The sequence below is a fragment of the Artibeus jamaicensis genome, unplaced genomic scaffold (assembly GCF_021234435.1).
Source record: "Artibeus jamaicensis isolate MK-2021 breed Jamaican fruit bat unplaced genomic scaffold, CSHL_Jam_final contig_233, whole genome shotgun sequence".
Classification (NCBI taxonomy): Eukaryota; Metazoa; Chordata; class Mammalia; order Chiroptera; family Phyllostomidae; genus Artibeus; species Artibeus jamaicensis.
This window is the reverse complement of record NW_026521486.1, coordinates 35,836,363-35,855,508: the sequence shown is the minus strand read 5'-3', so window position 1 is coordinate 35,855,508 and position 19,146 is coordinate 35,836,363. Positions and strand designations below refer to the sequence as shown.

The 19,146-nt window shown below is 38.3% G+C and overlaps 1 protein-coding gene across 2 annotated transcripts in view; it reads right to left on the bottom strand.

The window, feature by feature from the left end:
* Window positions 1-4,928: 4,928 nt before the first annotated feature.
* STK38L (serine/threonine kinase 38 like) overlaps window positions 4,929-19,146 on the bottom strand; it is a 76,842-nt gene continuing 62,624 nt past the window's right edge. For both annotated transcript variants that reach the window (XM_037144853.2, XM_053661792.1), the window contains 9 exons: window positions 16,054-16,177; window positions 14,329-14,483; window positions 13,932-14,034; window positions 13,463-13,524; window positions 11,302-11,419; window positions 10,752-10,875; window positions 9,660-9,755; window positions 7,805-7,896; window positions 4,929-7,700 (listed from right to left, as the gene is read on the bottom strand). In XM_037144853.2, the coding sequence (XP_037000748.1) occupies window positions 7,573-7,700; window positions 7,805-7,896; window positions 9,660-9,755; window positions 10,752-10,875; window positions 11,302-11,419; window positions 13,463-13,524; window positions 13,932-14,034; window positions 14,329-14,483; window positions 16,054-16,177 (1,002 nt within the window). In that variant the 3' untranslated portion in view covers window positions 4,929-7,572. The remainder of the gene's footprint in view (window positions 7,701-7,804; window positions 7,897-9,659; window positions 9,756-10,751; window positions 10,876-11,301; window positions 11,420-13,462; window positions 13,525-13,931; window positions 14,035-14,328; window positions 14,484-16,053; window positions 16,178-19,146) is intronic.

Here is a 19,146-nt window from a genome sequence, read left to right as displayed (position 1 = left end):
TTTCTTTGCATATAGAGCTATTGCTTCAAGTTATTTTTTCCATTAGATTGTGTTTGTGTGTGTTTATGTGTCAAATGCTAATTTTTACTCTTGCAAATTTTGTACACTCTTAAAGTAAGCGTGATGCTCCAGGTCCTCCTCAGTCTTCCATGAATTGTACAGAATTCTTTTTTAAAAATATATTTTATTGATTATGCTATTAGAGTTGTCCCATTCCCTCCTTTATTCCCCTCTGCCCTGCACCCCCAAATTCCATCCCCCTCTTTAGTTCATGTCCATGGGTCATACATATAAGTTTTTTGGTTTCTGCATTTCCTATATTATTCTTAACCTCCCCCTGTTTATTTTCTACCTACCATGTATGCTTCTTATTCCCTGTCCTTTTTTCCCTCTCTCCCCCTCCCACTCCCACACTGATAACCCTCCATGTGATCTCCACTTCTGTGGCTCTGCTCGTTTTAGCTGTCTGCTTAGTTTGCTTTTGTTTTAGGTGTGGTTGTTAATAACTGTGAGTTTGTTGTCATTTTAGTGTTCATATTTTTTATCTTCTTTTTCTTAGATAAGTCCCTTTAACATTTCATATAATAAGGGCTTGGTGATGATGAACTCCTTGAACCTGACCTTATCTGGGAAGCACTTTATCTGCCCTTCCATTCTAAATGATAGCTCTGCTGGATAAAACAATCTTAGATGTAAGTCCTTGACTTTCATGACTTGGAATCCTTTCCAGCCCCTTCTTGCCTGTAAGGTCTCTTTTGAGAAATCAGCTGACAGTCTGATGGGAATGCCTTTGTAGGTAACTGCCTCCTTTTATCTTGCTGCTTTTAAGATTCTCTCCTTATCTTCAATCTTGGGTAATGTGATTATGATGTGCCTTGGAGTGTTCCTCTTTGGGTCCAACTTCTTTGGGACTCTCTGGGCTTCCTGGACTTCTTGCAAGTCTATTTTCTTCACCAGATTGGGGGAGTTCTCCTTATTTGTTCAAATAAGTTTTCAATTTCTTGGTCTTCCTCTTCTCCTTCTGTCACCCCTATGATTCAGATGTTGGAGCGTTTCAAGATGTCCTGGAGGTTCCTAAGCCTCTATTCTTTTTTTTTTTTGAATTCTTGTTCCTTCATTCTGTCCTCCTTGAATGTTTTTCTTCCTTCTGCTCCAAACTGTTGATTTGAGTCCCAGTTTCCTTCCCCTTACTTTTGGTTTCCTATAGATTTCTATTTCACAATGCGACCTGGGTGCTTTTTATGCTGTTGAAGTACCCAGTGAGTTCCTGGAGCATCCTGATAACCAGTGTTTTGAACTATGCATCTGATAGGTTGGCTATCTCTTCATGGCTTACTTGTATTTTTTCTGGAGCTTTGGTCTGTTCTTTCATTAGGTTTTTTTTTTATCTCGGTGCACCTGCTACGTATAAGGGGCAGAGCAAGCCACGTGCCTGCGTTGTGATGCTGTATGTGGGGGAGGGGTTGAGGGGAAACAATGGCATTTGCTCCTCTCTCTGCTGGCTTTGTCACTTCCCGGGCTCCCCACAAGCAAAGTGGGCCCTTCTGGGGCTGATTCCTGGGTGGGTGGGTTTGTGCATGTTCTAGGACCCTGTGTGTCTCTCCAACAAGTTCTCCTGTGAGGCTGGGAGTTTCTTCTGCTGCCACCTCACCCCCCACAGGTGTTTTCAATCAGTGATCTGAAGCTCCTCCCCCGCTCCTGCACTGGGGCCGAGTTGTGTGTACCTTCCCGCTCCCCAGGTGCTCCTCCTGGTGTATCTGTGCACGAATGTGTGACTGCCCAGTCCACCAGCTGCCACCTGGCCCCTCCAACCAGTCTGGGTGAGTGTTTCTTCTTTAATTCCTTGGTTGTCAGACTTTCATAGTTTGATTTTGTCAGTTCTGGTTGTTTTTTGTTTTTAAATCGTCCTTCTTCCTGGTCGTGCAAAGAGGTGCAGTGTGTCTCCCTACACCTCCCTCTTGGCTGGAAGTCCTACAGGAGAATTCTTCAAGTTAGAATTCTCCAGGAGGGTTCTTCAAATTCTGTTCAGGATTATCTTACCCAAGAGGACAAGACAGGCAAAAAGCAGCTTCCCTTTCATGTTTTTCCTTTTGGAAGAGACTTAAACATCATCCTGTTTAGGGTTTGGTAGGAAATGCTTTAGTACTAGCAGTAAGGGAACTCAGAGGTAACTCTGTGGCAGTGAGCACAAACGCACCTGAGACATGTTTGATATCTATCAGAGCCCATCTTGTCCAGCGAGGGGTGTCCAACCTGCGGCCACGGAGCGCGTGCGGCCCAGGATGGCTGTGAGTGCAGGCTGACACAAAATTGTACATTTACTTAGAACACGATGAGATGTTTTTGTGACTACATGTTGCAATCTATTTAATGTGTGTTCCAAGACAACTCTTCTTCTTCCAGTGTGGCCCAGAGATGCTAAAATGTTGGACACCCGAACAGCAAACAAAGCAGGTGAGTCAATAGTCATGAGGCCACCCCACCCCCATCTGGGTCTTGGAGGGAAGCTGGTGAGGATCCCTATTGCTGAAATAACAGGTTTGGGGGGAGGTGGATCAATAAAGTGATAGGAGCTAGGAAGGATGACAAAAGGCTGATTTCCATCCGGTATGATGTCCAGAGACCCACTTCTATTCCTTGTTCTCTGAAGGACAGAAAACCTGGGATCCTAGCAACTGAGTCACGGTCTAGCACAGTGGCACGTGGCACTGTTTTAGATGGGACAGGAAGGACCTTAGTGGACCAGCCCTTCTGTTCATACACAGGCAATGGCAGAACCAGATAATAAAAATCCAGGAGCAGTGGCTTCGTGTAAAAACCATCACTACAAACCTGTGTGGCACCTTTTTCTATTTGGAAGCTGTTAAAAGAACTCCAATTTTTATTCTGGTATCAGGTGGTCATGTGCTTTGGGTGAACCTCACCCAGGTACCAGGGATGTGAATTCTGATTAGTTTCAAGTCAATAACCATGCCAGGTACTGTTGTAGGAGAGGACAGATAACATAATCATGGCCAATAAAATCTGGGAGTTATTTTGCTTAGAATCCTCTGGAAAAGATTTTATTTGCTCTTTGAAAAAGGGGTACACAGGAAATGGCTCTCTTTTTAAGGGCTTACATGGTGCATGAGGATTTGATGCTTACTTAGTCCCTCTAGCCATCTAGCCTCTAAGAAAACAAGACCAAGGATGACCAAGTAGAAAAATAGAAAGAACCTGCATCCTTGGTGTTTTTAAGATGCTAAATTGACTCCCCTGTAACAACTCCCTATCTTGGGTCTTACTGTTACACATTTATTTTCCTTATGTTGAACATATTTTTACTTGGTCTTCTAACATTTGCTGTCAAAAGTACCCAAAGTGACAACTGTCACTAGCTCTGTATTTTCTGAGGTCAGGAAGCATATGAGGTAACTGACCAGTGAAGCATGCCTCATGATTTGAGGGAGAAGGATCCCTGGACTTGGGTTCAAGAGCAATTTACTACCTGCATTTGGGCGTCACACTTAGCCTTGCTTTCATCATCTGTAAAATGATGCTAATTATCTTTATTTCATAGTAAAAAGGAAAATAATGGAAGTGAAAGCATTTTGTATACAAATGTGCTTTTTAGCACAAAATGTCTTAGAAAGATCAATTTAGTCTCCAAGTTCGCCCCAGGGTCGCAGGTTGGATGCCCCCCCCCCCCCAGTGGGCACTGTTGTCAGGGCACAGCTGGGAGCACAGGCAGGAGGGGCGGGATTCTGAACGGCTCCCTTCGGGTTCAGCAGGAGTATCCTGATTCTAAGTGTCTTTCGTGGGACAGAAATGTAGTGGTACCAGCGTACCTGACCACTTGTATTGCTCGTTTCCTTGCTATTTTAAGGCATTTTCTATTTCAATTCTGCTAACTGGTTTTGGCCCAGTCGGGATCTGTATATAAACCTGTACAACTATCTTGATTGTTTAAACATACTACAAATGAAACCTCAACTATTTATTGTGTTCTTGAGGTGGTCTTTATGTGTAAAAATTAGATATATTTACGAAATGGTCTTCCTTGAGTTTTGGGTAACACCTATCTCGAAACTCAAAAATGAAACCCCAGAACCCCTCACCAACAGGAATACTATAAACGTAGCTTTTATTCTTTTCTTACCTTCACCCAAAAGGGCCTCATGCCACCAAGACATATTTTGAAACTCAGTCATTGAACACTGAGCTCAAGAGCCCGATGATTCTTTTTCTAGACAACTGCTGAGTATCTGACATTGCTTTTCAAAAAACAACTAAGACCTGTTTTTATTACTTTGTTCCTTTTTAAAGTAGTGATATCTTATCTTTTCATAAAAACATAAAATATCTCTAGTAGTCCCAACTGTCTTACATTTACATTTGTTCTAAGTATTTGTTTCATTAAAATTACTCTGAAGTAAGTGCACTTCTAAAGAGAAAATAAAGTCTAAAGACAAGAAGAAAGAGTCATGAGTGTTGCAGTCATTCTGAATCTTAGCAATTCAAAGAGAAAATGTATTTTGCAGCAGGGACTTCTCTACCGATTGAAATTTCAGTTCATTCACTTGTAGATCATCAAAAGATGGATAGCTGTTTCTCTTACAAGTAGATACTAATTGACTCACTATCTAAAGGTTTTCTGCAATGAAACACCAAAAATAAATGTATTTAAAATATTTTAAAATTTATAGATTTATATAAACAGGTGTTTTAAAAAATAAAAAAGTGTGCTTTTATAGATATAAATAAAAGCCTATTTTAAGCTTAGCAACCAAAGAATGTTTTAAATATTCCACTTATGTTATTCAGCTATATATTCAACTAAAAAAAGGTTGATTTATAAGAAATTCCTTATATTTAGATAGCACTATGCTTCAATATAAAGAGTTAAAGCTATGTTAATAAGAAAAGCATAAAAGAATAACATAACTTGCTTTAATACAAAGTTTTTTTAATAAAAAAGTCAAGGTCTACATTAAATCAGGAAATCAATAAATCTGAATTATACAAGCTTTCTATATACTTAGAAAAACCAAAAACACACAGTTTATAATAAAACTCTTTAATTCAAAATAGAGTCTAATTTAAAGAAAATGTCATTATGCCCAGTTGAGTAGATAAGAGTTTTGTCATTTAAATTAAATGGTTCACCTGAAATATGGAAAATGTACAATAGAGAAGATTCAATCTCAAGGGTACTTCACAAATTTGCTAGCTAGCTTGCATCATGAATCAAATTCTTAGCTTCCAAAGGGCTGACACAGTCTTTAATTGCTTTTAGATAGGCACTTAAGAAATGCTTTTGATAAGGAGGAAACCCAGACACTGTGAATCACTCTGTTAACTCCTGGGAAGTGAGACCCTAAACACAGTAAGCTTCCGCCACTGCCTTTCACGGCCAGAAGTCACAGAGCTATTTCCAAGTTCCACGTGTTAACAAAAAGGAGGGAGAAGAAAACTAAAATGCTCAATTTCTTATTCAGTTAAAAAGTAAATTTAGACAAGTCAGTTCCTTTATCTCTCTCTCGACTTGGACTGATGATAGTTTTCTGTACCGAAACAGTTACCATATAAGAACTAGGGAATGTTGCCATTTCCTCAGATATTACTCATTCACTGTAACACTAGCAAAACAGTCCTTTAACAAGGAAGGGGGGTGGCAGCGAGGTGTGGTGAGAAAAATCTCCTAAAGTTCAGCAGAAGTTAAAGATTTCTTTTCAAATTAGCAGCAGTTATGATTAGAAAAACTGAGTGAGTAAAATTGAGATAACCCCAGAATTTTAACAGTTCTTCTACTTGGCCACGTGATCTGAACAAGAAAGTGGAGATGAACTATTAGAGGAACACATAATAAGTATTAAACTAATATTAGAATATACGAATGAAAGGGAGGAAGGAGGGAAGAAGAGAAGGGAGTGAATTTGGTGGGGGAGTCCCCAGAACGGCCTCATTGAAACATTGTGGAACGACCTAGCAGCAACGTTTGTAACACCTTTTGTAGATTTGCATAATGATCCTATGGAATTCTTCCCAATTAGGGAAAATATCCCTAAAGATAAATCATCATTTTCGATTTTGCTCACAGATCATTTATAATGGTTATATTTGTTGTATCTTTTAAAAAATTCAATCAACAGTTCAGACAAACATTAGGCCATTCTTTGATAAAGTATTATTCCTTAACTAGTATTTACGAAAGTAATACTGCAGAGAGTCATTTTAGAATTAAAATGTTGAGCTAGAAAGATTTAATTCTTAGGGAAATAGCCAAAGAAATTGATGCTGACACCATCATCTAATCACAACACCTCCGCCTCCATCTACCTCCTCAACGCCGTTCCCGGTCTCCACAGTAATGTAGCCACACGTGAATGACACTGCCCTTCAGTAAGCTGATTTACATCAAAGGTCTACCATGTCTGATTATGGTATTCCCACAAGAAAGCAAAATTCCACTTCGCTGTGAACATCCACTCTGTTCAGGATCTTTGGTACATTTGGAGTATAAGAAAATAATGGCACAATCATACAAGTACTATCAAAGGAAAATTTTTCATTAAAAAAAATAAAAGTTAACCAGCCATGATATGTAACAACTTTCTAGAAGACCAAAGTAAATAGCTCTTTGTACTCTACAAGTCCATTTACATGATCAGAAGTTTGACATTTAAAAAAATAGTTTAATAAAAATACACTAGGTTCTACAAGCAGCCTTCATGGTCATTTCTTATATTCAACTCACCATAATCAAATTAAAATAATGCCATGTCCTCTTGTTAAAAAAGAAGTCCTCTTGTCACAAGAAAAGCAACTTTACATTTTATATAATATAGTACATCTCCCCTATGAGTACACAGACTAAGTATATAAAGGTCATCAGTGTTTCTGAATGCAAAGTAAATATATTAGTGGAGTGCTTGAGTGAAGATGTTAAACTTCCTCCTTGTTACAAACTTGTCACTCCCTACTGTGGAGTTTGTGTTATAACATGATGATAAATCCTATTTTTTAAATAACCAGTGTATTTTCTTTTAAAATTTCTTAAAACCATTATAGAAATTGTCTTCATATGTATCTATAGCTGTCCAAAGCAGTAGGGCAAGTGTTCTGACACCAACTATGGAAGATGGCTTTTATTGATTATCTAGACCCATCAGATTTGCAGTGAAACAGCAGTACTGCAGTGTTACCTACAGGTTAGCCTATGTTGCTTTAAATGATATGTTGCTCCTGAATTGGTTAAAGGTGTTACAGTACAAAGCCACAGCACACACAGGCAGAATGGACCTTAACACGCATGTAGGCAGTGCAGTTAGAAAGGGATGTACGTTCCTTTTATTCCAGTACCTTCGTATAATAAAGTTAACAAAAATAATAAAATATTTAAAAAAAAAGCCAGCTGGCACTGCCAACCAATTCCTATAGTAGTCTTAGAAATCCTAATCCTGTAGAATTTCCTCTTGTAGGCATAAGCACCACCATCTTCAGGAGTATTTCAGTGCGCTGTTACCTACGCCAAGCAAGCCTGGTGATGCAGCTACCTGAGTTCTCTTGGTTGTGGGAGAATGTGATCTTCACTCATAATTTCCCGGGTTTCATGTAGGTGGGGATAGAGCCACGCTGAGTCAACCCTTCAAACCTTTTATATGTATAATTGAGGAAAACCCAGTCTTTGGATTTGTAGTCCGGTTCTGTGGTGTTTGGCACTAGAAAGATAGAAAAATTAACCAAGAGCAAAAGAATTTTGTTAGTGAAAATGTAATCATTTATAGATTTTTGATGGTGTTAGTTGTGTTGTCAATTGCCTTACCTGGTTGTAAAATATCAGATTCAGGAAAGTCATCAAAGTTTGAAGTGTCATCAATGCTTTTGATTTCTATAGGAATTGCTGCTGGCCTTTCCCTGTAAAAGGTATTGAGTAGCCATGATAAATTTTCTTGAACTCTTTAACTTTCAAAAAAACAATTCTACTTGAAAATTCTTCATGCTGTTCTATAGATGTCAGAAGAGCCAAGGAAAGTTATTGGGACTGGATCCTACCTAATTAACTTAGGAATATAATTCTTCTAAGAGAGGAACCATACATCAAGTCATCTGGGAAAATAAGGGGCTCCAAGGGGGATGGGACTACACGTTTGTGATGAAATCTGAATCCAAAACTTCTTAGGAGTCATATAAATTCTAAGGGAATCAGGGACATTGGGTTAAAAATACCAGTCATGAAAATGCCTTCTTACCAGGCTAAAAGTTTTAAAGTATAAAAATGGTTAAAAGAAGCTATCAAATTTTATTGCCTCTATAAGTTTTAACAAATATTTACTGGATCTATTCAGATTAAGTTTACATTATGCAAAAGCATGTATATACTTTCCCAGAATTACTCCAAGTTATTTCTATGTAATACACTTATATGAGTTTAGTGGAAAGAGCCAGAGACCCTTGTCCACCCAGATCTACTCCCTTTTCATTACCTAGCAGTATGACTCCAGGCAAGCCAGCCTCTACTTTGCGACCACTTCCTTATTATGAAGCCAAGACACTGGACTGGTGGTCTCTAAGCACCCTAGTAACTGTAAAAAGGGGGGAATCATAGTCCCATTCACAGAGATGATAGATATATGTATACAGTAGAATACGACGCAGCAGGAGTCCAGAACAAAACTGGCCAGGTCCAACTCTAGTTAGTAATTCTAGCTACTTACTGGCTGTGGCACTGTAGCAAGTCACTTCTCTGTGCATCAGCTTCCTCATTGGTAAAATAAGGAAAATGAAAGTGCCTATTTTATAAGACTAATAGACTAATTATAAGGATAAGAAATCTACATAAAGTACTTAGGAAAATGCTGAACCTATTAATAAATAATCAAAAAATTCGCTGTTTTTATAACAGAGTGCCTAACCCGCAGTAGAAGCTCCAGTGAAGACCTGCATGGTAGAAGTGACACATAAGCCATCTGAGAAGATGGAAAGGAGCGCAAGCGAGGGCAGGGAGGAGAGCCTATCAGTCCGAGTGAAAAGCAGAGGACAAAGCTGTGAGGTAGGAGCGGGAAGGTTTATGTAAGAGGAAACCTGTAGCGATGAGGTCAGTCATACCCCCCAGTCCTGAAATGCAGTTAAGGATCCTTAAGTGAGTTCTAAGTGCAAAGGGAAGGAAGAAAATAGCATGATGAGATTTGTTTCTAAACTGTTCCTATGTGGAGAACACATCAGAATTACTGAAGATAGTTTGGCTATACACTGAATAAAAGCCAGTGCTCACAATTAACAAATATAAGCAAATTGTAATGTTACATTATTTAATTTTCCTCACAATGTGTAAACAGGCACTGAATCTCATAAATTAATAAAGGAGACAAAGTAGGGTATATTAACAAGGGGACAAAAACGAAAGGTTCTGGTGTGAAATGGAGATGCAGCTTGGCATCTCCAGCCTTCACCGTATAACTCTGGGTACAGAAGTCAAACAGTGTACAGTGTGTGATCTTCCCCTTGAAGTAGATGCCAGTTAAAACCAGTCATTCAGCTATAGTACAGTCTCACATAAGCTGAAAAACACTGAGTTTATAATACGACAGCGTTGCCTCTTGTATCCAGCAGAATCAGACAAATGAATCACTAAATCATTTTTTACTCATCCCTTTTCCATTCAGAGCCTGTGAACATACCTGATGTGCCCCCAGTCTACACCTTCAAAAAAGGGATGACCTTTTATTTCTTCTACTCCACTATTTCCAATTCTGTTTTCAGAATCAATACAAAATCTAGAAAGTGGACACACAAAAATTATCATATGCAAATTACATCTAAGGTTTTCTATTTTCATTACTTCAAGCTTTTCACTTTTGCTTTTACAGAAGGTAGCTCTGTTTATTATGGGATGTGTGGGATAAAACATAAATTATATGTAATTGCATCACTCAGAGATAACTACTATACACAGTTTGAAATCATCCTAGTATTTTAATTTTAAAAACATTATGTTGATAAATTACTTACTATTTTAGGATTTTTTTTCACTTAATATATTGAGAAAATTTCCCAAAGTCATTAAAAGTTTTTCTATAACTTCATTTCCTGAAATTTATATATGAAAATATTATAATTTATTTAGCCAGTCCACTACTGCTGAACATTTAGATAGTTTTCAATTTTTCATTATGGAAACCAGTATCATGATAAACATACTGTACCTACATCTTTACACACGTTGTGTAAAAACAAAATCCCTAAAAGTAGAATTTCTGGGTCAAAAGCCAAATACAGCTTAATGATCACAATACGCTGTCAGTGGCTGTCCCCATAGTTGTGCCAGTATGTATTCCTTCCAGCTGTTCACAACAGAATCAAAACCCTTCATCTCAACTGAGAAACAGAATGGAACCCTTTGCTTAGATAAGATTTCATAGAAAGACTTTTGTGATATGAACCGCCACTAACAACAGTCTTCCTTTCTCTTTAATGGGACAGGATCACTGCAGTCTCACAGGAGTGACCTCTGAAGCAATACAAGACCTCTGCTCTCTTCTTAACTCTTTGTTTTTTTTTTCCCTGCATACTTCCCTTTAAGAGTTTGCATTAGCAAACAAACAAACAAACAAACAAAAAAACCCAAACACCTTTTCTTTATTGATCTGTTCAATTGTATATATCAGTGGTAGTCCTTTCCTTCCCACAAGAGTGAAACGGCCAATCTGGTCTTTTAGGTACCTGTGAAGTTTTAAGACATGACAAACTCCTCTAGGACTTGAACCACTAACCTAAGAATTAAATCCTTGGCTTTTTCAGATATAGGCACCTCTGGAGGAAATACCAGAGTTTCTTTCCAGTTCATCACTTTTCTATATGTTTCTTGAGGTGTCTCAGAGCAGAAAGGCGGATACCCTACATATCAAAGAAAACAAAAGTTTTGTCAGCTTTTATGATCAAATATGCTCTATACTTGCTATATACAAAGCCCTGAGTGCTCTATTTAACAATAAAAATACCACCAGTCATCAATTCACAATAAAATTCCTAATGAAGTCAGTAAGATAAAGGATTTAAAGCATTCTCCTCCCCCACTTTCACCTGAAAGGCCCTGCAGATACAATTTTGATACATGGGGGTTCAGTTAAATACCCACTTCTTGAAACTGGACCCCCAGGGAGCTCACTGTGGAGGGGGCGGGGAAAGGTGGAGGTGTGTGCGTGTCAGAAATTGGTTTAAAAGAATCTGATGTGTTAGCCTATAGTGTCTGCATATGTCAATCAATCAGCAGTACTCAAGGCGATTTATATAGTATGCACATAAATGAATGACAAAACATACCTATTAGCATTTCATACATAATCACTCCCAAAGACCACCAGTCACACAATTTGTTGTAACCAGTCTGCATGAACACCTCTGGCGCAATGTAATCTGGTGTCCCAACTGTGGAATATGCCTGCAAAGGAGTAGCTTGTCAAACCAGCATTCTTAATATATTTTTTGAAAGACATGAGTATGACTCACTACTGTAAAAAGCAATATATAGCAAAGTCAGTTTTCTAATACTTGTTTTGCATGTTTATCATTTATAAGGCTTAAGTGATAGGTACTGAATCAGATAATGTTATTTAAGACATGATTTCTGCCCCCCCCAAAAGCTCAACTATTGTAAGTTACCAATACATTTAGTCCTAAATCCAGTTCAAAATGATTAAAAGGGTTAAGCCCAGTAGGCCTGGCTCCCCCCCACTATTAATATGTTCTTAGGTTATTACACCTCCTGGAGCCTCAGCTTCTGCTTACATAAAACTGAAGTAATAACTGGAGCCTGCCTGAGCAGCTGATATGAGGGTAGAACAAGAAAAGGAGTGTGCTTTTTAACTCACTACAACCTACTATAAATAAACGTCAGGTGTTTTCATTACAAACCGGATTCCAGGCCACTGCTCATCCATTAAGAAGCAATTCTTAACTCATATAAAGCCTAAAAGAAAAACCACTTAAGATTTCTCCTCTTAAGGGTAGTACTCTAAGGGACGTGTGAAAATGTGTGACAGCAATTTTGTCATTTCAATGACCCGGGGGAGGAGATAATTGGCACTGGGTGGGCAGGGGATACAGGTTCTGAAGGAATTTCCTGCCCAAAATTCAATCGAGCCCCCTTGACTTCTCCTTTGGGAAACGCTACATAAGTTATGATGATGGCCACAAGAACAGTAACACATGTACCGAAGTAATCATCTGTAAATATTCTGAAAATAAGGGGTTATAGAATTCCCACCATATTTTTAAGCAGTGTTCATTTTTCCCTTTTAAAGTAGGAAATCAATGGTAAAATCTGATCTAAAAGTGATACATTTAAAGTAGAAGGAAGTTTTCATGGTTAATGCATAACTCAACACTTTTTTTTTTAAAGATTTTATTTATTTATCTTTAGAGGGGAAGGGACAGAGAGAGGGAGAGAAACATCAATGTACGGTTGCCTTTCATGCATCCCCTGCTGGGACAGGCCTGCAGGGAACAGGCACCAGGCAGTGCCCTGCGGGAATGACCTGTCTGGTTCGCAGGCCCGCGCTCAATCCACTGAGCTACACCAGCCAGGGCAACTCAACACTTTTTAAAAACATTTTTAAAGCCTTTAAAAGCACAGAAATGTTTTACTTGTTCAGGAAGCTTGCAATTATGTGCTCTGGGCTGATGAGAGAATAGCTCAATGATGCAAAGGTCATTTTATTTGGTGTGAGAGGGTATCCTTGAGGGAATGCTGAATTTCACTTTCATCACTTTGCTGAATTTAACATATTTACAGAGTATCTATATTTGTGAGGCATTGTACAGGAAAATAGGAAAACAAAGTCAAAAGGCACATTTCTAACAGTGAGAATGTTCAAAGACCTAGTTAACAGGATAAAGGAAAAGAGGGAAGGGGCAAGAGATTCTTATATTTGCAAAGTAAAAGAGGAGAAATTGTGTAGGGTTATGAATAGACAGTGTTTTTGCACATTGAAGGAATAATTTGTCTGTGGTAAAGTCTGCTTTCTAATTGTATTTATTGTAGGACTGTTAACACACCAAGCTTCTTGTTTACTTTATAAAGAAGTTCTTAGAAACACACAACCCCATTACAAGTGCTGATTGATATTTGTTGTATCAGGACAAGTATGGAAAATGGAAAGAGACATCGCAAGGCATTCAGTACACTTATGCTTATCTCAGTGAGTTTTACATAAAGTGCTAATTACTAGTAAATAATTTAATTATAAACATGCTTGATAAAGTACTCTAAAGTTAAATTATAGAGTAAAAATCAGCACTTCACTTTATAGGCAAGGTGACATTACAGAGAAACTAAGGAAACTGTGTGACCCTAGAACAAGCCCTATCATTACTGTAAAGTAAGTAATGACCCTTGTGAAAGACACAAAATAATCAAGCAAAACCCAAGGGAGGTTTTAGAACCAGGGCACAAAACTGTTTCTTAAAAACGTGGCTAACTCACCAGTTGTCTTCGATTCTTCTTCCATGTTTCTGCTTTCCTCTTGGAGTTCATGTTCTGAAATGCTAATTTCAACAAGACAGAGTTGTAACCACAAAAGAAAAACTCTCACCCCCAAACCAATTCACACATATACATTAAAAATGCATTGGTTGCCCTGCCAGGTGTGGCACTTTTAGTTGGGCATCGTCCCACAAAGCAAAGGTCGCCAGTTCGATTCCAGGTCAGAGCACACACCTGACTTGCAGGTTCGGTCCCTGGCGGGGGACAAATATGACCAGGCAACTGATCGATATTTCTCTCCCACACTGGCGTTTCTCTTCCTCTCTCCCTCCCGTCCCCTCTCTCTAAAAAAATAACTATTTTTTAAAAAATGCATTGGTTTAAGGAGTAAGGAGAGGGAAAGAACATTTCTAAACAGTACTGAATTAGAACAGCTGTACTACTTTAATCCAAACAAAAACAAACTCACAGAAGTCACTTGGTGGGTTGTGTGTAAGGTTTCTGTAAAACTCAGTTCGGTGGGCTTTCTTTAATCCTGTGCATAATCCAAAATCAGATAATTTTACATGACCCTAAAAAAAAAGCCCCAAAAATAAACTAATGAAATCAGTGGATTATATTGCTATTAACTTTGAAACAAAAGCTTTATTATAAACTCTTTTCAAAATTCAATTATTATAAAAATTCTCAGCTTACAATTCATACAAATGAATTGTAAAATATTTGATGATTCCATCATCTATGCAACAATGTATTATAGTTTAGCAATAATAAATTGCTGTTGTCGACTGCCAGTCACAAATCAGCTCTATTACTTCTCCATAAAATTCTTAGCAACCTAATCATTCACCAGTTTATTCACATGCCTTGGCGTCCAACAAAAGGTTGTCTGGTTTAATATCCCGATGGATAAAACCCAACTGGTGGATGGCATCGATCGCCAGAACAGTCTCTGAAATATAGAACTGTGTTTCCTCTTCCGTCAAGGTATCTTTCTTCATTAGCAATGTCATCATGTCACCTATACGTGAAAAATAAGGAAAAATAGGTTTCGTGTGTCAAAAATGCCTCAAAAACTTTCTTTGTATCTATATAATGTTGCCTGATTTTTGCATTTTCTGATCCACCCAGTATACCTCCAACCATCTCTAGGGCCAAATAAAGAGTATCATTGCATAAGCAGAAATTTTATTATATTTAATGGCTTTAAATAGAATATGTGAAATCAAATCAAAGCAGAGATATAAGGAAGTTATATCCACCACTCAACTTCTAAAATAAGTTGCTGAGAAAAACATGTCAAATTGGAAAATAAGTCAATAAGCACACCCAGAGATGGGATATATTTCTTCAAATTCAAGTTCCAAAAACACTCAGAGCTCTTTGGGCTAGCAAAAACAGGACATCATTCCACTAAGAAACTCACCTGTAGACATTCTTTAGTTTCAAGGGATTTTTTTTCTTTAAAAGGAGGTAAAGAACAAACACTGGTGAACTTATAACTCAAAATTGACAACTGTCAATATTTCATGATGCTTCAAGACTTCTTTAAAAAAATAACAGTAATATTCTTTGTCCTCCATTCCCATTCTATTCCTCTTTCCCTTTCTGCTGAGTAACCATTATCATGCATTCAGTTTATGTGTATCCTTCCAGCTTATTTTTAAAATGTGTTTTCATATAGAATACTTACATACTAATCTATGGACTTACATTCTTATGTAGGTTTTTTTTTAATTACAAAAATGGTATCAACTGTACACATAATCACACAGCTTGCTTTATTTCTCCACTCTGTTTCTGAGATTTCACTGTTGAACCAAATATAGCTCCTGACTTTTAACTGCTGTAAAAATGTCATCACATAATTATGCCGCATCTTATTTATCCATTCTTTCATGGGCGGGCATTTATCTTGCATCCAGTTCTTCACTACTCTGATGCTGCTGCAATGAGCATGCTTTTACAGGTCTCCTGTACGTGGGTACGGGGGAGTCTGCAGACAATACAGCTGACCGTGGAAGTGAGGCTGCAGGGCATCTGCACCTTCCACTTCACTGCTGTGCATGAACTGCTGCTCTCTGTAAGAGTTATAATTCATATAAACGAGAGGCCAGTTTCCCCACAGTCCCATCTGACTTTGAATGTTTTACTAATCAGATGAGTATGAAATGGTTATCTCCTTCTTGCTTTAACTTGCATCTCCCTGAATACAGGTGAAGTTGAACATTTTCCTATGTATTTATACACTAGCCACAGTTCTCTTCAGTATGTTGTCTATCATTAGCCCATGGGGTGTCTTTTTCTTTAGTGACTTGTTCTTAATTCTGGACTTAAAACATTCTAACTAATTATATACAGGAAACCCAGGATGACAGTACTTAAAATGTGCCAACTTTATCATCCCTTCAAAACAGTCTGATTTGTGGTCAAAATTAGCATTATCATGGGAGCAACCATTGGAAAACCATTCCCAACTATGTGCGACCTCAGAGCTAGGAACATAAAAGTGAAGCCTAATCAATGAAAGTGTAATCACACACAGTGGTTTGCTCGTGTCAGTCTGTCAGTGCTGTTTCATTTGCTTTTACCTCCAGGGAGAAACTCCATGATAAGATAAAGGTTCCTCTTATCTTGAAAACTGTAAAACATCTTCACCACCCAGGCACCATCTGCTTCTACCAAAATATCTCTTTCTGCTCGAATATGAGCCACCTAGATGAATGCATTTTGAAAAAATAATTGTAACACATTACACATTTTTCAAGCTTACCTCTTACAATTATCCATCCATTTCCTTAGAAGTCACGAAGGAAAGCTGGAGTTTCAGAAAAGATTTGAAACATATATGCATGTTCATATTCTCATTAAATATGGAGAATCTCAGGAAATAGCTTAGTTTTAGCTTATCTCTTTAGGCCTAAAAAAGTGGGATCCACAGGTATATCAGAGGAAGCTCAGGCCTCTGAAGTACAAAAATGAGTAGTCTAAAACCCTTCTGACAAGATTCTCTACCTGAGCAAGGATCCTGGCTTCGTCTTATAAATTTAGGGCCATTGCCTGACTTTTAAAAATTAACAGTAAGAAATGCTCTATAAATTGACATGGTAATTGCTAAAATCAGGGTCCTTAGCAAACTATTTTTAACTGTTAGTAGTCAAACAAAAGACCTGTCCTGACCTTTAACCATTTGGTTGTTGTCTTAAGAAGTAGAAACATTTAGAGTAACTTTGTTATTCTGTTATAACCTAAAACTTCTGTAGTATCTATAAACGTGACCTATAACAATTTAATGTGATTCTGAGGAGGCTGCTAGTGACTTCTGTCAAATGCACAATCACAAGATGTCCACCTTCTAGGCTGGAGTGTTTTGTAAACTGAGTCATTTGTGGAGTTAATACGATCAATTTTCAGGTATTTTTGCATTAATATATTTATACATTCTTTCTTGAAAGACTAACAATAAGATTTGATTTTATGCTTTTGCTATTTACATTGTGCATCATTACAGAGTCAGGCCCAAAGCAGATGACAACACAGAATTTATAAAGCTTTTCATGTTAATAAAATATCTGCTTAAAATATTCCATTTGAGATTATTATGTTCTCTAATATGGTAAATGCTCTAAGATCAAAGCAAAAGAATAAAAGATAAAAACTAAGAAACTGCCCTGGCCAGTGTAGCTCAGTGGATTGAGCACGGGCCTGCGAACCAGACAATCGCAGTTCGATTCCCAGTCAGGGCACATGCCTGGGTTGCAGACCAGTTCCCTGCAGGCCAATTCCCAGCAGGGGACACATGAAAGGCAACCATACATTGATGTTTCTCTCCCTCTCTCCTTCCCTTCCCCTCTAAAGATAAATAAATAAAAATCTTAAAAAAAAAAACCCAAAAACTAAGAAACTGTTTTCCGGCATCAAAAAACTTTATAATCTCTCTGGATCTGTTTCAGAATTCTTACCCATTGTCTTCTACAAAGCATTCTAGGATGGTAAAGGAAAAACCTTAAACTTTTGGTTTTGCCTCTAGTATTGTCAGGAAAAACAACCACACCACCAACTTGGCTTGGTTATCTTTAAGTATCTTAAAAGCCAGATGACAGAGTATGTTCTCAAAATGCACCCTGGTTCCAAAGGACAGCAAGTGCCATGCACAGTAATCTGGTACCACAGCAGTGAAGACAGAAGTTGCCACTTCATTTTGTGGGGTAATTAGCATTGAACCAAATGAGATAAAAACTTAAAATTAACGAATTGAAATTGAGTGGGGAAAAGATTTTCTAAAATGAAATTCAATGGTGACAAATGCAGATTTATTTACATAGGAGGAAACCAACCCCAAAGGGCAAAGTCCCACTGAAACCACCCTGCACAGGAACACAGCGTGGTCAGGGGCTCTTCAAATTCTGGCAAAATATTCTAGACCACACCTGTCCAGTAGAAATATAATGCAAGCCACAAGTGTAATTTCAAATTTGCCAGGAGTCACATAACAAGTAAAAACAAACAAGTGAATTTTTTCAAATAATAAAGTTTAAAAACTTCATATATCTAAAATGTTCTCATTTCAGTGTAACCAATATAAAATTATCGAAATTTTTTTACACTCTTTTCTTCATAGCAAGTCTGCACAAGTTGCTGTGAATTTTCCATCTGTAGCACATCTCAATTCAGACCAGGTACTTTTAAGTGCCCAGTATCCACATGTGGCTAGTAACTAAAGACGACAGCTAGACCTCACGGCCGCCCTTCCTAACCCCAGTGTCGTTTTGTTAGACTGCAGTTTATCTCCTTGTCTCTAAAGCTGTGCACCTTGACCCAGACACCTATTCCCCTCATTATCTGTAACCCTCTAATACAACTCAGTATCTCGATCTTCTTGCCATCCAAACCCTCTGTAATCAATCTGTCTTCAACAAAAATCACCTGATCTCTGAATGGTTCCTATCACCTTTTCATCCTAAATGAAACCAGGCTGTCCGTCTACTGAGAGTTCTGTCATCCTGCAGGCTGAGTTCTCAAGAAGGGCCTGCTTTTCAATCACATGTTGCTGGTGAGGGGCTGGGTTTCCTACGCATTTCCTGGCTGCTCCTGAACCACAGTAACACTTTCCTTCTCTCCAGCTCCCGTGAAGCAGATGCTGTGAGGCTGCATCAGCCGTCATCCTTCTTCACAGCTGTCCTTTACAGAACTCCTGGTCAACCCTCCTCTTTCATGACTTCAGCTCCTGGCTCACCACTTCCCAGGGGTGAACCATCCAATACCCTACCTGCACATTGCTTTGACTTCCTCACCTCCAGTGATCTTTTCCCCTGCTACCTCTCAGCCACCCATGATAACCTTGTCTTTCTCGTCATTAATAATCATCCCTCCTCTAAAATCTCAACTTTAAGGAACTGTTTCTGATCTCCACCTTTAACCTTCCAAGTCTCTTATTCTTACACTTCAATCTGCATTCCACGACCCTATCACTTTTCCTCTATTACTCTCCTCACTACCTCATTCCTTTCTCTACCCAGCCTAAATTCCATCAGTATGATCACTCTCTTGCAAATACCTTGATTTCCCTTGTCCTTCTCTCCTTCCACTGTATTTGCCTGGCCAAACCCCACCCCTAGTTAACCTCAATTTTCTGTCTACTGCCCAAAAGCAATTAAGTATTACCTGAGTAAAATCACCTAATC